The sequence below is a fragment of the Azolla caroliniana genome, unplaced genomic scaffold (assembly GCF_043228905.1).
Source record: "Azolla caroliniana isolate FFs.n. ecotype wild unplaced genomic scaffold, voAzoCaro1.0.p SCAF_13, whole genome shotgun sequence".
NCBI lineage: Eukaryota > Viridiplantae > Streptophyta > Polypodiopsida > Salviniales > Salviniaceae > Azolla > Azolla caroliniana.
In genome coordinates this window covers 18,666,965-18,686,532 of record NW_028230448.1, presented here as the reverse complement: position 1 = coordinate 18,686,532, position 19,568 = coordinate 18,666,965, and the positions used below count along the sequence as shown (strand labels likewise).

General features: G+C 38.0%; 3 protein-coding genes across 4 annotated transcripts; 2 read left to right on the top strand and 1 right to left on the bottom strand.

Annotated features, from left to right (window-relative positions):
- The first annotated feature begins 336 nt into the window (after nucleotides 1-336).
- On the top strand, nucleotides 337-12,738 carry LOC147856517 (HVA22-like protein e). 2 transcript variants are annotated; one of them, XM_087329765.1, is made up of 4 exons: nucleotides 337-475; nucleotides 10,162-10,188; nucleotides 11,312-11,434; nucleotides 12,113-12,738. In XM_087329765.1, exons 1-4 carry the CDS (start codon nucleotides 396-398, stop codon nucleotides 12,345-12,347), a joined length of 465 nt encoding a protein of 154 aa, XP_087185891.1. In that variant the 5' UTR covers nucleotides 337-395; the 3' UTR covers nucleotides 12,348-12,738. The 2 variants fall into 2 exon arrangements, with proteins under 2 accessions (XP_087185891.1, XP_087185892.1); XM_087329766.1 differs by lacking the exon at nucleotides 10,162-10,188 and having other exon boundaries at nucleotides 390-475.
- Nucleotides 12,739-14,328: 1,590 nt separating this feature from the next.
- On the top strand, nucleotides 14,329-16,960 carry LOC147856516 (small COPII coat GTPase SAR1A-like). Its single transcript, XM_087329767.1, has 5 exons — nucleotides 14,329-14,480; nucleotides 15,490-15,621; nucleotides 15,933-16,099; nucleotides 16,632-16,755; nucleotides 16,885-16,960. The coding sequence occupies exons 1-4, from the start codon at nucleotides 14,373-14,375 to the stop codon at nucleotides 16,666-16,668; spliced, it is 444 nt and encodes a 147-aa protein (XP_087185893.1). The 5' UTR covers nucleotides 14,329-14,372; the 3' UTR covers nucleotides 16,669-16,755; nucleotides 16,885-16,960.
- A 959-nt stretch (nucleotides 16,961-17,919) lies between these two features.
- LOC147856515 (universal stress protein A-like protein) lies at nucleotides 17,920-19,062 on the bottom strand. Its single transcript, XM_087329576.1, has 4 exons — nucleotides 18,830-19,062; nucleotides 18,632-18,735; nucleotides 18,299-18,417; nucleotides 17,920-18,121 (listed from the first exon to the last, which is right to left on the bottom strand). Exons 1-4 carry the CDS (start codon nucleotides 19,002-19,004, stop codon nucleotides 18,049-18,051), a joined length of 471 nt encoding a protein of 156 aa, XP_087185702.1. The 5' UTR covers nucleotides 19,005-19,062; the 3' UTR covers nucleotides 17,920-18,048.
- Nucleotides 19,063-19,568: the final 506 nt, after the last annotated feature.

Genomic DNA, 19,568 nt, shown 5'->3' with positions numbered 1-19,568 from the left:
GGGGTATTCTTGCAATTTAATGAACAATCAAGCTTATTTTAGCAAAGTTTTTGTTTACTTATATGACAATAACACCACCGCAATGTTTCATTCAACATACTAGAGGGTCGACCTTGTACTACCTTCACATAAGACATAACAGTCATGGTGAAGTTTCTTATTATGGTTCTTTCATATTACGCCAAAGAAACTAGTTGGCAAGATCTTATGCACACACATTTCACATTAGGCCAAACAATTTGATATGGCAATGAAAATATACCCAATATTTATCCCTTGCTTTTAAGTTAAGAAAAGGTAGTCATGGAATTGTCTTTGCGTGGGGTGAGATTTGATGCTTTCCTCAATGTTATAAAGGATGAGAAGCTTTGTGAGTGAGTGAGCTAACTTGAGAGATGGCTCAAGAGGTGTCCTTATGTTCATTCCTTTTCTCACTCCTCTTTGCATTCTTAAGAAATTTCGACACAATTGCCGGGTACATCCTCTCTCACATTTAATATTATTTGCCTTAGTTCACAATTTAATGTTGTTTCTAGATGCCTTCAAAGTTCACACTTCATTTAGTTATAGAGTAAATAATTTTAAAATGGGGTTTCATGGTGTGAAAGTTTGATTAAATAATAGATGAAAGTAGAGTTCCATGGTAAAGACTTTTATTTGAACTCTATAGATCGGTAAGATACTCATGTAAATAAGAAAATGTGGAAATTTTGAAATGTTCTCATCTTGGATTATAATGACATATTAATGTATATATAACCTTATGCCAATGATGAGTGTCTTCCCGCTTATGTGTATATTCAACATTTTCCCTCTCACAGGGTAGAAATTGGCCTTGGGATTGTATTCAAAATATATACATATGTATATGAAAATAAGGAAATTCTTACATGCTCATGTAAATTCATAACCATTTGAATATAAACAATAGTGCATGCAACGTTTTTCAATATACAATGACATCATTTGTTGCTATTAGTTTCTTGACATCATTTGTTTTTTTATACCAAATCGTTGCAAGGTAATTCTATAGGTATAGATCAGCATTATCAAGTGAAATGAAATAAGTATATGTCCTCAATGATGGAGGAAGAATGTGCAAGCCTACACATACAAATGAGACTTACATTATCTAGTTTCTAGCGGAAAATTTTCATTGTCCAATTTCCCTTGATCCATGTGAGAAGATGTGTATATCAACTTCTAAAGGATTAGAATTCACTTTCTTGCTATTGTGGCAACTTTATATTCCTTGCATCTAACCATACCTTGGTGAGGTCAATTTGCTTACATTACCTAAACCACTTCCAATATAACACCTTTTATTTTAGGAGCAAGGTAGGATATTTACTTGATTAATGAAGAATATCCATCCTCAGTTCTTTCTCTTAAAGTAATGGAAAAAATCCTCAAAGGAAAGTGAGGGACTATTTACTTAAGAGTGACAAAGTAGTGACCATGCCATCAAATTTCGAAGGGCAATGTAGGGATACATCTCCATGCTGATTGGTTACGAAATTTCACAAACTAGACAGTGGCCATCTAGTCCCAAATATGGTTTTCCTAATGATAAACTACCTTCTCCCTTGGCATTATTAACTCAATAACTAACTAATTCTTGAGGTAAAATTCTCAACGCATTTGCCACCTTTTACCTGTAAAAATCAATTTCAATATCAAATCCATTCTACACATGATGATTGTGTACACGACATCCTATATTTCGGCTTTGTCTCATTCTTTTATGCTTTGATAACACTTGTAAATGGCAAATATAGCTAAGATAATGCTTGTAATAGATACATGTTGCTATTCTACAACATTCTTGAATTTATACATCATGATGGGCTCAAAGCAAACATGAACTAGACTAAAATAAATTGGATTTGGCAATGGAATGTGTGATCCATTTTAATTCTATTTTCTCTTGCCCATCTAATAGTGAATCACCATCTAGAGCCTCATCAAGGTCAATCCTAAATACAATCACACATATATTCTCTCTCTTTTTTTCCAAAAAAAAACTCCTCCCATTAGTTATAAAATTTTACAAATGAGACGATTATGTACAAATCCCTGAAGGGATGCGATAGTTCCATCTTATGTGGATGCCCACTGACTCAAGAAAGGGGAGGACGACCATTGTTGGATGAAGGCTATTCGTTGTCTTTCAACTCCCTCGTAGCCGCCCTTAAGGCCATCGTATTGGCTCTTCAAAGTGGCTACAATTTCACTCCATATCTCTTGTAGTAACCTTGTTGGATGTGCGGTTTGGTTGGAGAAGACTCGCCTACATCGTTGTTTCCATAGAATCCAAAGAGTTATTGGGCTGACCAATTCCAACAGCTCTTGAGATTTGTCATTAAGAGGAGTGGAGTGGACATTGCCGCTAGAGGAGAAAAAGACCTCTTGTGCTTTTATCACCAAAGTCATCCCCTCCTCCTAATGCTCGTATCTACCAATTGCGCCCTGCCATGATAGCCAACATATATTTCCCACCTTGATTGAGCCTTGCACCTGGCATAATTGCAACAAGCGGCCAACCCCCCGCCATATTCGATGGGATGTTGGGCAGTCCCATAGAGTGTGTCGTATTGATTCTACTGCATGTGGGCACTCTACACAATTAGGAGAGCTAAGGTTCCCACGTTGCCATGCTCCCACCTGTAGGGACTTATGTATTAATAGCCATTGGAACGTGGTAATTCGCCTCGTGTGTTGTTGTTTCCAGATTTTCTACCAAAACTAGGTGATTATTATGGGAGGAACTTGAAATGTGTGCCAGACCTTCGCAGCAGCCAGCTCTCGGGCGGTTTGAGCGGCTAGAATGTGGCGACCCAATCTAGTTGTGAATTGGAAGAAAGGGATGTGTTTGCTTCCTTGCGCCGCATAGGGATCACGCCATGTGCATTGCAAAGGGTCCCAACTGACCTTACGTAGCCATGTGTTTTCATGAATACATATGTGTCAATTGGGTTGTACTTTGATTGGATCCGGATCTATAATCCATTTATGACCAGTATACGTGAGTACTCCAATTGCGTTATTCTGTGTTGGTGTCTCAGTGTGTCGCAATTTAGAGCCTTCAAGTTTGTTTGGTGGTCCCCTACCTCTTGGGAATAGAGATCCCTCCTCCCCGTGGCCTATCCATTTCTCCATTGTCGTCCTTTGAGTAGCAGATTCCCTAATTAGTAGAGCGTTAATGATTTCCGATCTCATAGTCCATCCGCCATTGATTCCATGGAGTATGTTTGCCTGATCTTGTAGTGGCAGTGACATAAACCGTCACCAACATTTTATACTTTTTCCTGGACCTTCTACAATGTATCCCCATGCCAACCCCTTACGTGATCCCAGTAGTTGATTAGATTCATCCTTGATACATGGGTTCCATAGGATACGTTGACTAAGCTAGGCAGGTTCGAATCTCGGTTGATCACACTTGAGCCCTCGACGAATGTCACACCATGCCTTCCACATGGATGCACTGAATCTATCCTCCAATTGGCGGGAGAAACTAGGTTTGGGATCCATGTTTAGAATCCATCCCGTTTGGGGGGCCCAATTGACCCCTTTTCGTGGCCTAAAGTAAGCGAAACGTAACCTCAATAGCATTTTCCAACAATCATTTCCTGGTTGGAGTCCTCGCACCACAAATTTGGCAAGTAAGGCTTTCGATTGTGAAAGGGGATCGATAAGACCCAATCCTCCTCCCGACTTAGGTGATGTGAGTATAGGCCACGCCACCTTGGCGCGAGCTACGTGGTCTTCCTTACCAGACCAAATGTAGTTGTGAACCAGTCATTGAATATGATGTATACATTCCTTGGAGATTGTCCAGCATGATAGACTGTACCATGTTGTTGCGAGTACTACTTGATTTGCCACTATGATGCGATCCGCTAACGACAGTTTTTTCGAACTCCAATGTATCAACTTTTGTCGAATGGAATGGATAACAGGTGCAATCATAGTCTCCAGAGGTATGTTGAAACCAATTTGGAAACCCAAATATTTGGTGCTCGCTCCTTGATTGATCCATTTGAAAGCGGGATGTGGGTGCCACACCGGATGTGTTTCTTGAGAGAGCCATATTGCGCAGGATTTGTGCTAATTGATCATGGTGTTGGATCTCTCGCAAAATATAGCTAGCCCACTTTCTAGCTTTTGGAGGTTTTCCAAGTCCCCTTGCAGGTAGACTGTTGTGTCATTTGCAAATTCTATATCCAGGATGCTTTGGTGAGAATGAGGTACGGGAAGACCACGTAGGTTGAGATGCCACGAGTTGAGAAAGCAAGAGAGTGCTTCGGTGTATAATAGAAATAAGGATGGAGCTAGTGGGCATCCCCTGTCGTACAGATCGGGATATTCGGAAAAAGGGGCTCCTTTCAGCTGCCATTCCTATAAAGTCCTGCAATGCCTTTGATCCATGTCTCTTGAAAGCCGAGTTTCCCCATCACACTTTCTAGAAAGTTCTAGCATACCCTGTCATATGCTTTCTCAAAATCTAGTAACACCACCGCTACCTTGTTGTTGGTTCGCTTGGCAAGGGCTACTACTTCCCAGAATGAGAAGAGGTTGTCTAGGATCCTCCGATTTCTAACGAAACCTGTCTGGGACGGATGAATGAGTTGAGGGAGAAGTGGTGTTAAACGGCATGCCACGATTTTTGCGAGCAATTTATAGACAATATTGAGAAGAGTTATGGGCCGCCACTTGCTAATGTCATTGGCATTCCCACCACTTTTAGGAATGAGATGTATCATCCCTTGTCCAAATTCCTCCAGCATGCTTCCAGAGGTGATGATATCCTCATATGCCTGGAGGAGGTCTTCTCTAATAGTGTCCCAAAGGCTTGTGAAAAAGTGTGGGGTGAGGCCGTCGATTCTGGGGCAACTATCGACATCTAAATCAGTGAGGGTCTCCCATATCTCGATGATTGATAGGGGACGCACGAGCCATGTATTCATTTCCGGCGTGACTTTCTCGGGTATGCTTGGGAGGATAATATCTTCTTTTATGTCTTCCCCTGTAGCTATAATGTCTTCGGTAAGTGGGCGGCGATAATAACTTGTGGCAATATTCCTCATTTCGTCGCCATCCTCAATGGTCGTTCCATCCTCTCGGTTGAGGCTACGCATCACAGTTCTAGCGTGCCTCGGGCCTTTGGAGCAGAAGAATTCCTTTGTGGTTTTGTCCCCTACTCGAATCCATTGCGCCATGCTTCCATGAAACTCCATGTCATATATTTCCTTTTCCCCCATGCTAAGTTCATGTTTGGCCGTGGCGACTTGTCCTGCGATCCAAATACAAGATGGGTATCTCTGTTGGAGTCGTTCTATGGCTATTAGTCCCCGTTTTGTCATCTGTCGCTTCTCTTGAGCATCCTTGCTTTTGGTCTGGACAATCTCATGTAGGAGAGTAGAAGCTCTTGTTGGTTTAGCTAGAAGTTTGTCAGATGCTGATGAGTCATTGACGGGTAATGACCATTGGTTGGATAGTTGGTCCTTCACATATGTAAGTGTGTAAATAGTGTGTGGGATGTGAGTTTGGAATGGGCCCCATTTTCGGTGCAATTGAAAATGACTAGCTATCGGGTAATGGTCAGAGAAAGTCGTCCCTGGCGTTATGTGACACCACCCTCCCTTCGCTTCTAGAGCCTCCCCCACATAAATGTGGTCAATGCGAGATAGGGTGGGCCCACTATTCCACCCGTATGATCGGGAGAATAGGAGAGAATCCCTTTTTCGTTGGAAGTTGTCAGAATGCCAGATGTCTCGCAAGTTAAGGTGGACACATAACTTCTCCCATTGTTTACGTTCCCTTCCTCGTAGAACTATGGGGTTGTTGTTGGAGCTATCGTGAATGGATTCGATCATATTAAAATCCCCTCCAATGCACCACTCTTCCGCATCTGCTACTTGTAGGCGGATGCGGTCCCAGAATGTTGCCCTTTCTGTTCTGCTATTTGGAGCATAAACATTCATGAAGTTCCATCGTTGCCCTTGGATGGCCAACGTTACCAGGTATAAGTGATTCCTGGTGTATTAAGCCTTGGGCTAGATGTTCCCGAATCCAAGTGCAAATACCACCATGATTTCCATCCTCCCCAATTGCTGGCTCCCAAATCATTCGCCATGATCCTGGTAGAAGGTCTCCGACTTCCTTTGATTGCATGCTATCGAGGTGGTGTTCCTACAACATGACGATGTCAGCACCACTCCCTAGTAAATATTCTTCAAGATCCCTTCTCAGTTTCCATTTGTTTTGCTTGTCTAGTCTACGTCTGAGCCCTTGCACGTTCCATGTTATAATCTTCATACTCATGGAGTGGGGTGGGAGATTTCCAATTGTTCCTGGTGCTTTGCACAACAGGTCGTGAGTGGGGAGCACTCACCATTTAGATATCCAGTCATTTCCAAGGATGGAATAGTGGTCCACATCCATGAGTGGAGTTTGTGGGCTATCCTGTGAGCTTCAATCGCCCCTTCATACTTCTCATAGAAATAGAAAAAGCTTGGAGTTAGTTGGGCGTCTATGATAGTCCGTAGGTGGATGTGGCAAAGATGAGGTTCCTCTTCATTCATGGTGCACCAGAATTCAGTGTTATACCAATGCTACTTTAGTTCGTTCATGAGCTCTTCATCTCTTATTTTTGCTACAAAGCATGCTGCTTGGCTACATAATGTATCTTTAATCTTAGATTTCGACCAATCTTCCTGTGTTGGAAGCAAGAGTGGAAAGGAGATTGAGGTCATCGAAACTCCGTTATTGTGTACCGCTGATACATGTACCCTTATTTTTTCCACTGTCTTGAGCCCTATACCTAGCCATTTCAAGGCGTTTTGCAGGTGTGGTTCAAGGTCTTGGCTAGAGGAAGCACACTCATTTGTGTCCAAGAAGACTATGATATTCTGCCTTGGTTTGTTGCTTCTGCATTGGGTGTCGTTCCACTCAAGCTCCATATTAAGGTCTTAACGTGACTTATTCTTCTTTGCTTCCCTATTTTGTAAGCTTTAATGAGAACTTTCTCTTGTGTGCTTAGTGTCACCTTAGGCCGTTCCTTGGGGCTTAAGAAAGAACTAGGGGAATGTTCATCCGTGGGGGGGAGCTCTTGTAGTAGATCAAATCGATTGGGGCTCGTAGGCGATGGAGGATTTTGTGCCAGTGAAGTTTTTCGAAGGACATGGGTTTTTTCCACCACTCGCCATTCCATCACAGTCTTGTCGGGTCGTGGTGGGGGAGGCTTCTAATGTCTTATGGTGTCCTGACCTTCCAGAGTCTCCTTTGTAGGATCTTCAATACGTCTTGTGGGGCAGTTCTTTTTTATATGACCAAGTTTTTTGCAGGCAAAACATTGCCTCGGTGCGCCAATCACTTCTATGCGTTGTTCAATTTCCGCATTCCATTTTTCCCGGGAATGAGGATCTTGGAGGTAAGTTTATTGATGTCCTGTACCAAGAGGCGGATAGAGGGAGGGCCTAGGTGCTTCTTTAGCCTGTCCGCTAGCGTTCGTTCCTCATCCAGCATCATACCAAAGGAGTTCCCAATAGTAGGAAGTAACATGTTGTATTCTAAGGATAATCCAGGAAACAACATTGTTACCTTTTTCATGGAATCATCCTATTGCGTGGCTTTCTCTAGGTTAAAACCATGTGTCCATTTACGCATGAACAACCATGTGTTTCGGACCTGGAAGGGAGATAGTGCTATGAGGTTCGTTGCAGAATCCTTGTCTTCTAGTATGATTTGGACTTCTTTTATACCACGCAGTTGTGAATGAAATTTAGCTTGAAACATATCTCGCAACAACCCTCTATTTGGTCATGATCCCATCATGTAGCATATGACCACTATTCGCTCAAGGCGCTCTATCTCTTGCTCAAGTAGAAGCATCTCTTCGTTATTGAAAATAATCTCAACAAGACCCCCGCTATCAGAGATGTTTTTATCTTGCTTTTTTCCGTCATCGATCGAGGGTCTTGTTTGTGCTATGTGTTTGACAGTCGCGATGTTCGAAGGTGCCATGAGTGACGGAGTTGGAATGCATCTTTTTTTTGGGGGGGGGGGGGGGGGGGGGGGGTGTATGGGAGTGGGGGCCAACTACTCGAATTGTGGTTGGTGGGTTCTCACTTGTCGAACTGGGGGGGGACCCACTTTTCGAACGGGGGGGAGTTGTGGAGTTAGGATCAATTTTTACAATATGAGTTTTAAGAATCTTTGAATGGATGGGATCACTAGAAAACACTAGGACGGGTCAATTGAATTCTTCAAGCAATTTTGGGAGGAGTTAAAAGCCCCCATGCTAATTTTTATCTAATGTCAACATTGATTGGCAAATGTACCAAAGTCATGGTAGGAGAGGCTTTTGATGATTCTTTCTAAAAGGCGTTACATGAAACTCTAGTGGATTGCAAATCGTCTAAAAGATGTCCTAATATTGTGGCTTTCATTCCTGAATACAGATCATAGATAATGTTGCAGGTTCCTAATGACTATTTGTTCACACAAAAAAATATGATTAAGTTAAACTACGATATTATTAACATATCCTTAAGCTATGATATGAGTGTGCGTTCTTTTTGCTTTAGCCATGAGGTTGATGATGAATTTTGATATATTTATTTTACTCTCTTAAGAGTTAATCAATGGGATTCCCTCCATTAGCATAGTAAAAATGCTCTTCAAATTTCCAATCTTGTATATCTACTAGCGTGAAATATATCAATCCCCATATAATATAGGTTGAGCATTTAAAGAGATTAAAGGACAACTACAATATTAGAAAGTAGGGAATTGGCAAATGGATTATGTACTTAGAAAAAATCAAAGGTCAACTACAATATTAGAAAGTAGAGAATTGGGGGATGCATTTATAATAGGAGTTGGTGCAATCAATATCAATATCTTATGCATGTATCTTATCGTTGGTGTTACCTGGCATATTTTGTTTCAGAAAAGGACATATGAGTCATAAATAATGGATCACAAGCCACAAACTTCCTATGCACACAAGCCCATGTGGTATGAGATTTGTCAACTTATTTAAACCCATACCTTGTGCCTCCATATGGGAGGACACATTACTTAAGGATTGACATTTGATAATTTCCAGATCACCTCGGCTTCTATAGATTTTAATTAGCCACAAATGTTTGTATGGTATTGCAACCCAAACTATGGCTTGATACATTTTATAATAATGTGTGTGGCATATGAAAAAGCAATTGGTTTATAGGAAACAAGTAGTCAAAGGAGTTTGAAAGAATTCATTGCCTCTTAGGAATGCCTCTTAGCAATGTTTCGTTGAATCTTGCATGATGGTGTGTTTCTATAATCAATACCAATTTCCTTTGGCCACAAGTATAAGAGGTGTGCACAAACAGATGAAGCAATCTCCAATAATGGATTCCTACTCATCATTTTCAAAAGTTCTTTTGGCATTTTCCAATGGGAGGTTCAACCATTTGAGATATTATAAATTAGGGCCATCAATGTTTGATTAAGATAACTTATTAGGTTTTCCCTAAGACAATCCATTTATTTTTGCCATGTTTCTCTTGCATAACATAATGCATTCCTAAAAACAATGTGAGTGAAATGTCTCCCACAAAGTTGGTGGGGAGCATAATTAAACTTTTCTTTGGGTGTTACAACTTTGAATTTTATTTGATTTTTTCACAAAAGAATATACTCCATCAGTTAAAATGTCATTCAACACAACTTTAGTCCCTTTATCGCGTAGTCCTTGCCTACAACTTTGAATTCTTTGTGGGTTCTCTTCTCAGATTTAGTAGCAATCAAATATAGAGCAAATTTTCTTAATTTAAGAAACAAAACCTTTATTTTATACTTCAAAATAGTATTGTTTCCTTAAAAGAAGTAGACACTAGCTTCACATAAGTAAAGGTCCATCATTTTGGGTTTTGAGAATCAACATTGTTAATGTGCAAACTTTAACTCGAAGAAGATTAAAGTATTGAGTACATGAAGGGATATTTTCATGACAGGTTGTATATACGATATTTTTCATATTGCTTGAACAACTATTCATCATACAAGTGTGAAACAAAATCTAAAATTGAAGATAAATAACTTAAAGATAAGCATACAAACCTCATATAAACTATTCATCATACAAATGTTTATTTATTTGAACAGGACTTCATTCATGCTTCTCTATCCTTTGTAAGTATAGTGTATATCTTCCCTTTTATGCTTTTATAATTCCATGAAAATACATTATACAAAAATGATATCAATAGTTTTGAATGCAAGAAAAATTGCATCAATGAACAAATATGTTTTAAATATGTTTAGAGGTCTACACCCACACCCCTAAATTTTTATTCCTTTTTATATTTCTTCTATAAGTTATCAATCAAATGGATTGCTCTCTCTATTGTAGTTAATGGGTGACCATACTCCATTGCGATACCCTTTGTAAGTAGTGGTTTTCACACACATTTATTAATATAATTGTGTGTTTCTATTGTAGTTAATGGGTGACCATACTTCATTGCGATACCCATTTTAAGTAGTGTTTTTTCACACACATTTATTAATATAATTGTGTGTTTTCACGAGAGAGATAAGGGGGGGGGGGGGGGAAGGGAGACCAAGTGGTCATGGGTTCAACCCCTACATTCCACACTGGCATCTAGTGAAATAAGAGATATCTATGGAGTAATAGAGAGGTGAGAAAATTGAGTTTCGTGCCCAAGATGTAGTGCCCAATAGGGTAAGCTAACTACGAGAGAGAGAGAGAGAGAAAGAGATGTTTAACCTCTACATTCCACAATGGCATTTAATAAATTAAGAAAATATGTAAGAAGCAATAGAGAGGTGCGAAAGTTGTGTATCGAGCCCGAGGTCACTTGAAGTTTATATTATATGTTCAAACCCCAGATTCCAGAATGGCATGTAGTAAATTAAGAAAATATATATGAAGAAGTAATAGAGAGGTGAGAAAGTTAGGTCTCGAACCCATGACCTATAACTAGTAATTTAACAACTCACCACTAGGTAAGCTAATTACCAAAATGCCACATTTAAATTTTGTCCACAGTTGATTACTAGTCCATGTTGTTAACATTACTTAGTACATCTATGACTCATTGTTAAGGGTTTCACAAACCAACATTCTTAGATCATGCAATATAACTTTCAAGAACCCCTTTTCATGGGGGTTTATAAACACGTGAGCACATGAACCTCACAAACCATAGTGAATGAGAATATGCAACATTGGGCGTTTAATGATAATCTTGCCTCGATTAATCAAATTCCTCTCTAATGGGTCATTGTGCAGGATAATGTCTATTAAAGCAATTGAGAGTCGTGATAAAGCATATGATAAACAATGGTTGACATATTGGGTGATATATTCGTTTGTCACCCTCATTGAGTTATCTTTTGCAGGGATATTCTATTGGTATTTCTTATTCCCTCCCATCTCTCTTACTTGAAGTAATTACATGAAGTATTCTAGGAAATCTTATTGTTATTTTAGGAAGTGTAATTTACACTAACAAAATAAGGTTCCATTTGTGGGTTCCTACATGTGGATGTGGATTTGTGTACACTCTAAATATGTAATACACAAACTAGTCTTGTCCATCCCTAACGTCTAACCCAATGCTTCCTAGAGTCTTTAGTATCATAACGTTACCAAGTTATGGAGTCAATGATGCTACCAATCATTGGACATTCATACATATTGATGATAACTTAGAAAAGACATGCCTATCATGGATCATTGGGGATGCACATGATAAAATGTATTATATGATGACTGTGAACCATTACAAGATTAATCATTGAATAGATGAAGTTTGCTATTGTGCACGTGTGGTATGTAATATGTATTGAATCCTTTCACATTAAGTACAACACACATAAGCATTTATTAAATGAAGCACAATTGGAATATAAGTCTTGTTAAATAATTTCAAGATAAGCTTGTATGTGATAGTATAACCTAGTTTTTGTGATATTTGTTAGGATCATTAGCCACCACAACATAAAGAGGCTCGTTAATTTGATTTCAAAACTAACAATCCGTGTAACACTACAAAGCTAATACATTACTTGTATCTTTGTCTTTTGCAAGGATACCATTATGGGGAAAGGTGAAGGTATTGGTTGCATGTTGGCTGGTATTACCACAATTTAATGGTGCAGCCTACATGTATGACTATTTTGTTAAAACAAAGTTCTTCAAAAGATACCAATACGATCCTCAAATGAAGTATTTGACTCATAGAACAACATCGCTATCATCAAGAACAATGGAACCAAATACTTCTTATTATATGGAAGAACGTAGAAAGGGCTATGCAAATTAGAACATGATCAAGTTCATTTTTGTAGTTTTTTTCTCTCACTTATATATTGTATTTTGTACAGTGGAAAATTTGAGCATACATAAGAGTAATGTGTGTATGTGTATGTCCTCATGCTTATAAGTTATACATGAAGATATACATGACTACACTCTTTAACTACTTAATTCTAAACTTTTCGGCTCATCCTTTATGTGTATGAATTATAGGAGTATTTGTGACATCACATTGTATGTTTACTAATGCATATACAAGGTTTTGTAAAGCAAGAAATATATACACCAATGAATACATGTAAGTTACTTTCTTCTTGGATAAGACTTTGAAAAATATTGAAGAATCTAATGATTATTGATCAATATCTAATATATTGAGATTCTTTGCACCCTCAATGGGTATACAATCTATTGAGAATCATATCAATAACATGATACAATTGATGGTGTACGAATCATAGATTTGTCAAATGCTATCATACATGGGCTTAAATAAACACAAATTTTTCCAAAGAGAGGTAATGAATCATGATTGGTAAATGTGATGGGGTGCATTATCTTGTCGCTATTGTTTCTACCTAAAATTGTAAAGCTCAATCTATCAGAAAATTGGAGACAATTGGCACACTTACAAGCGAACATGTTCACTTGATCAAGACATACGTAAGAAAAAATGAAATACAACTACACAAACCTTGTGGTGAGATGTATCCGTACAATCAAAATACAAGAATCAAAACTTTTGTTTAGCTTATTTGACTCACTTGGCCAAGCGAGTCTTTCTTTTGGTGAGTATTTATGCCAAAACAAAAAGTCAACTAAACATTCCATCCTAAAGCACAATGTGAAATTAATTGCCTTCACAAATTATGTACACAATTAACATGAACTAAAACATACATACTGATACGCATATGGACATCCAATGTTACAAGTTTTTTTTCCAGGCATGCATTGCATGACTATTACTAATGGGGCCTCAAAGTAAAGTAAAAATCCACAAAGAATATTTACAACATAGTTGACAAACATTACAAAAATAGAGCATGAAAATGCCCAATGTTGTTATGAGAGATGCAACAAACATAATAGGGTTATTTGACGGGAACCTAAGCTAACCAATATCAACCGGAAGCTAATCACCCAAAATTTTGATCATGACAAACAATGCAAGAGTTACTATTAACCTATGCAAAAAGAATGGCAAAATGGCTCAAGTTCTCATGGTAAAAACCCTGATAACCCAAAACAAGTTTAATAGTTGATGAGGAGGAACCTTTGAATATATGCTATGGGTAATTTGTGACAAGAAAAAGTATCATACATGGGACAAATGTGGAGTAGATGAAACAAGGTTTCACATCTCTTGAGGTGATAACTGGGTGATAATGGCAACATTCAAATTATTTTGTTACACCACACCACACCATAACACTCGAGATCCCAAAGCAGAAGTCACCCAATAGAGAGGCAAGTCTCCTCTAAGAGGATGCAATTGGATATGAATGCCTGATTTCCAAACCCTTTGCCTACATGATCGTTCTAAATCAAACCCGAATAATGCATTATACGACACACATTTGTTACCAAAATGTATGTATCGTGTGATCCTGGCTCTCGTTTCAATGTAATACATGAGTGTTGCTATCGTGGTCACCAAAGAACTCTCTCTAGAGAGGAGGGAGATGGGTGACCGACATCATGCCCAAATTTAACATTGGAATTCATGACCAAATTCCATCCCTATAACACTAGCGCTAACACTAATCATCATCATTAACCATCATAACCCAGATTGTTAATCGCAATTAAGATGTGATTAAAGAGATTAAGAAACTTTAACAACCTCAGGCTTATGTCTACTCTAAGAAGAAGCGTGGGGAATCCCTGTGCCCTGAACCCTAAACCCTAAACCCTAAACCCTTGCTCTGCGTCTCAGATACAGGGACACAGAGACGCACATATAGACAGTGAACGGCTTAGAGAGAGAGAGAGACTTTGTAGACAGAGATGTTCCTGGTGGACTGGTTCTATGGCCTTCTCGCCTCGCTCGGTCTCTGGAATAAGGAGGCCAAGGTTCTCTTCCTCGGTCTCGACAACGCAGGCAAAAACTACCTTGCTTCGTATGCTCGTGGGAGAGGTAATTCCCTTCTTCCTGTTCGTTCGTTTGTTGATTCCTTTCGTTAAAATTTCATGAGGAGTTTTGAAGGAATTTCAGTTTTTGAAAGAAAGAACCAATTTGTGTTTTGTTAAGGACTTCGGACGATTGAAAGATAAATTTTGCATTGTCGAAAGAAAGAACCAAATCCTTTCCTATGGGTTTCAAAAGATTTCTGAAGGAATTCAGGCTCTGTTTAATCATGCTTTACAGGTGTACTGGAATTTGCGCTCGTGGAAGACATTCAAAGTTTTTAAATTTGGATGACAAACTTTTATTGATCTGCATTTTCGTATGCGTTTCACGGTTAAAATTTCTGGATAATCAAATCTATATATAAGTTTGGTTCCTGTTTCGACAGTTTCTGATATTCAATGAATGGATTAAGTTTTGATATGAGAGTTTGGCCAGGAATTCAGATGCACAATAAGAATGAGAAATTGGTTGACTCCAGAGCATTTAATGCCTTTCATGAAGGTTTTTGATTGATTACTTTTAAGTTCCATATTTTCTGTATATTAGATAACATAAAATATAATGCAAGAAATTGGCAATATATTGGTTTGTCATGTAGAGAGAAAATTATTGAATTATCTGGATACTCCCTGGTATATTAAAAGATTGCAAGGATATGTTTTGATATAGGTCAATGATTGCTCTTTGCAGCTTCTATTAATATTGTTTTTAAATTTTAATGTTCATGCTTATTTTCTTTTCACAACTATGAGAGTACCATATAAGGAGGTAATAATGTATGTTGAAAATCTCATTCTCATGATTGAGAAAGTGGAGGATAAAAAATGCAATAATGAATGTTGCTCATGAATGCGTTTGATGAACCAAAATTTGCATGATTTCATATCCATGTGTTTTCCTGCGCATTGATGCTTTGTTTGCTAGGAAGTGTTTTGATCTTCAAAGCATTGCTTAATATGTTTGCATTCTATCTTTGGAAGTTGAAAACTAAAATAAATCTTGTTGTGTCATGCAGAGATTAGTTCAACATCAGCCAACACAACATCCTACTTCGGAAGAATTAACCATCGGCAAGATCAACTTCAAAGCATTTGATTTGGGTGGCCATCTGATTGCAAGAAGAGTTTGGAAAGATTACTATGTGAAGGTAGAATAATAATAAGGGAAAACCTGGAAATCACAGTTTCCCTAGATTCCCCTGTCAATCCCAAAAAGATGGAGAGGAAAAAAGGGTGGGTGAATTCACTATATGATGGCTCGTATAGCACATAAAAATAGGGATGAACAGACCACATATTTGCTTGAGAGGATCTTTACCAAGGGCATTTGGGGAAATAACAAAAAATCTGGAGACTTTGGTGGGAATTAAGAAAGACCTAGTGGTATTTCTAAGTTTTTCCTAGTATGAGTAGATCTCTAGAGAGCATTAAATTAAAGTATTTTGTGTGCCAATTGTAGGTAGATGGAATTGTATACCTAGTTGATGCAGCTGATCGAGAGCGTTTTCCTGAATCTAAGAAAGAGCTTGATGGGCTGCTTTCCGATGATTCATTGGCTGGTGTGCCATTTCTTATTCTTGGAAACAAGATAGATATACCCATTGCAGCATCAGAGGAAGAGCTAAGGTATTATCTAGGGCTTTCAAACTACACTACTGGCAAAGGAAAGTGAATCTTGGAGATACAAATGTGAGAGCTATTGAGGTTTTTATGTGTAGTACTGTAAGAAAAGCTGGGTATGGTGAAGGGTTCATGTGGCTATCACAGTATATATAAAATTGAACATATATGGGGTTTGGAGGTCATGTGAATCTTATTTCGTGTTAGATTGAGTTATATATGAGAAAATAATACTAAATGGAAGTAGCATTGCCTTTCTATCCATTATATATAAAGTTTTAGTTCTGAATGAAAACTAGCCATTTTTCAAGAAGTCTGTCACGTTAAGGTTAATGATGTCCAGTTGTTGCCATACAAAAGAAGAGTAAAGGTATGCTAGCATGTTCAAAGGTGTTAGTATTGTATGTTTATGCAACTTGTTTTATGAACCTATAGATATGTTTCATGGTTATTGCTTTCTGCATATTTATACTTATGAAATTGAAATCCATTTAAGCTAACCATTTTCTGAGAATGCAATGTGATACACATTTTACAGATGGCTTGTTTCAGAGATCCAAGTGTATTGGAGTTGACACATGCGTTCTGGTCTAATATTGAGCTCAACTGTTACCATTGTGCACTATTTTCTAATTTCATTGAAGATTGAACAATTCTAGCAGGTAATGCTAAACCAAAGCACATGCTATTAAATTGTAATTATTCAATAGGGGCTTCCTTAACATCATTTTCATCACACATTGATCTGATAGATGATTAATCACGTCATATTGGCTCCAAACTGTTTTCAGGATTAAGGTTAAGTTTTCCAGTATAAACCATAACTATATACTTGGGTCCATTGTGTTGGTGCAGCTGTAGTAAACAATGGTTATCATAAATGAGAAATGAGAAGAAACATGTTGGTCATATACATGAATGAATGCCATTATCGGTACATATACTTAAATGTATATCTACTTGCAAGCAATCAAAAATATAATCACATCTATCACATGTTCAAAATCATGTGTATAATCACTGTTGTCCATGTTGCCAGTTAAAAAATGTAATGCATGGGAGACATAACTCAGAGATTGCTCTATCCATATGTGTCCATGTTGCCTCATGCTCAATTGCCATTAGCCTAAAGTTAGACAGACTCCTTCAGTGTTCTCCCCTCCATATTCTTAAAGAGGTGAAGCCGCACCTGAGTTTGAAATAATATATGCTTATCCTTGCAACTTGTTAAGTGCCCATTACAATATGAATGAATTTGCTTATCTATGCAATTTGTTAATCACCTCCACAAAATTTTGTTATCTATGCATATTAGTATCATGGAATCAAACCTATCAAAGCAAATGTGTAAGGATTGACTATAATTATGAAGCTTTGTTTGACAATGGTAAAAGAGATCCAACACCCAAGACAATGATAAATTGGCAACATCAACTCAAATTACTTTTTGTAACCATGAAAAAGAAGGTATTAAAATATTGCATGTGGTAATGCACAAGAACTACATCTAGCACAATCTCTCCCGCCATGGTAACTCTACATTAAGAAAGGCCAAGGTCAAATATCAATAGCAAATGCAAATGAGAGATGTACTAACTATTATTTGAAGAGATTATGGAATTACATAAATAATATATTCTTTTTCTCCTTCTGTCAAAAATGAACTATATTTGTGGATACTTAGTAGGGAAAACTCCGATATCCTTAATGTAAGAGAGAACTATTAACGCACTCTTTAGTGACAAATAATACTATTTCCAAGCAAGTGATTAAGCGCTTCAAGTACATTTGGTAACTCTATTTTAACAAAACAATTAACCTTTTATTTTGACTAGTGACAAAATCATATGTACATATATCCTAGAAAAGATATGATCATCTTTTACAAGAAAGAAAGTAGCCAATGGTAAAACCCCTTGATTAATGGGCCAAAACCCTAGACCTACATCTGTAAATCATTTCCTTACAATCACCACAGGGCATTTCGCATGACGAGCGCAATAGTCACTCACACTTCCGAGCACTGCTCTGCACACATTGAACCCAAACATAAATAAACAGTTATAAATATAGAAAAAATCTGGCATGAACTACCATTATATATATGTACACATATCTAATGAGAATTGGAATATATGTAACCCTAACATGTGAGAATTCAACATAAACTAACTAGCTAATAATGATCTGCATTCATGTCATTACCTCTTGATTGCTCCATAGCCATGGCTACCTATCACCAGGTAATTTGCGTTAACATTTTGGACCACGTCGCAAATCACCTCTCTAGGATCCCCTGGTATAACTTTGGACTCTGCTTTTACCTACAAAAGTTTAATACAAGATATCTGATTCATGATTAAAAAAGGAAGTAATTTCAATAGGTTAAAATTACTCTGCAAATTCAATACATACACACACATTTTATGGATTAGTGAATTGCATGGCAATCTCAAAATTGATGCATGAAGACATTGAAGCAACAGACAGAAAACAAACACGACGTGTTGGTAATAATGGGCTGGCTATATTATATACCTTGTTCTCTTCACACAAGGAGAGGGCTTTTGTCATGAAATTCTCAATTTCGCGCTCTCGAGATTTCTCCATGGAGTATAGCAACTCTGCACTTATGATGTATCCTGAAAGTCATTAAAAAAAAGAAGCAAACAAGTTCAAAAAAGAAGAGCTAATTGATCTTGTTAAAGTATATATTTATCAGAAAAAAAGCAGTACCTGGGCCACCAAGACCAGCTGTTTGGGAGGTCTTGGCATGGACAAGGATGATGTGGTCATTTGATGAAGGCTGTGTGGATGGAAGGATAAGAGTCTGGAGAGCCCACTGGAGAGCATGAAAGCTATGCTCGCTCTCATCCATGCCCACCACAATCCTTCTCTCCTCTCCGCCCATCTTTACTTCCCCCCTACACTACTACTTATTACTACTAACTTCTTCTTCTTCTTCTTCTTCTAGTACACTTCTGTTCTGCCAAAACAATCTCTTCCTCTTTTGTCCTTCGAAATATTAGCATTTGTAGGTCTATTCAAAAATCATACTTCAAATATATAACGATTCTCTCAGTAAAAATCCCAATCCCTTATATTCCATGCACTCATTCCTTTAATATTGCATGAGAACGAACCCTAGTCCTCTCTCTAGATTCCATTATGCATGCAAGCTTAGCTTTAGACATGAATTTGATGCCCGGGAGAAGAACTCAACTTATATGTATTTGCTTGCACTTTCTTTTTGTCATCTGTAAATTTGGATTTTAGAGGGTAGTGTGCCATCCATCATTTTCAAGATATTGGAATTCTAAAAAACCCTTATATTCTTGAAGGTACACTTTTGCAGGAGCCAATTGTTAATGTGCATGATCTCATAGCGAGGATTATAATAAATGCAACATTAACCCCCAATTGTTGAGATTTGGAACTATGAAGAAGAGCGTTTTAAAACTCCAACATGTGAATT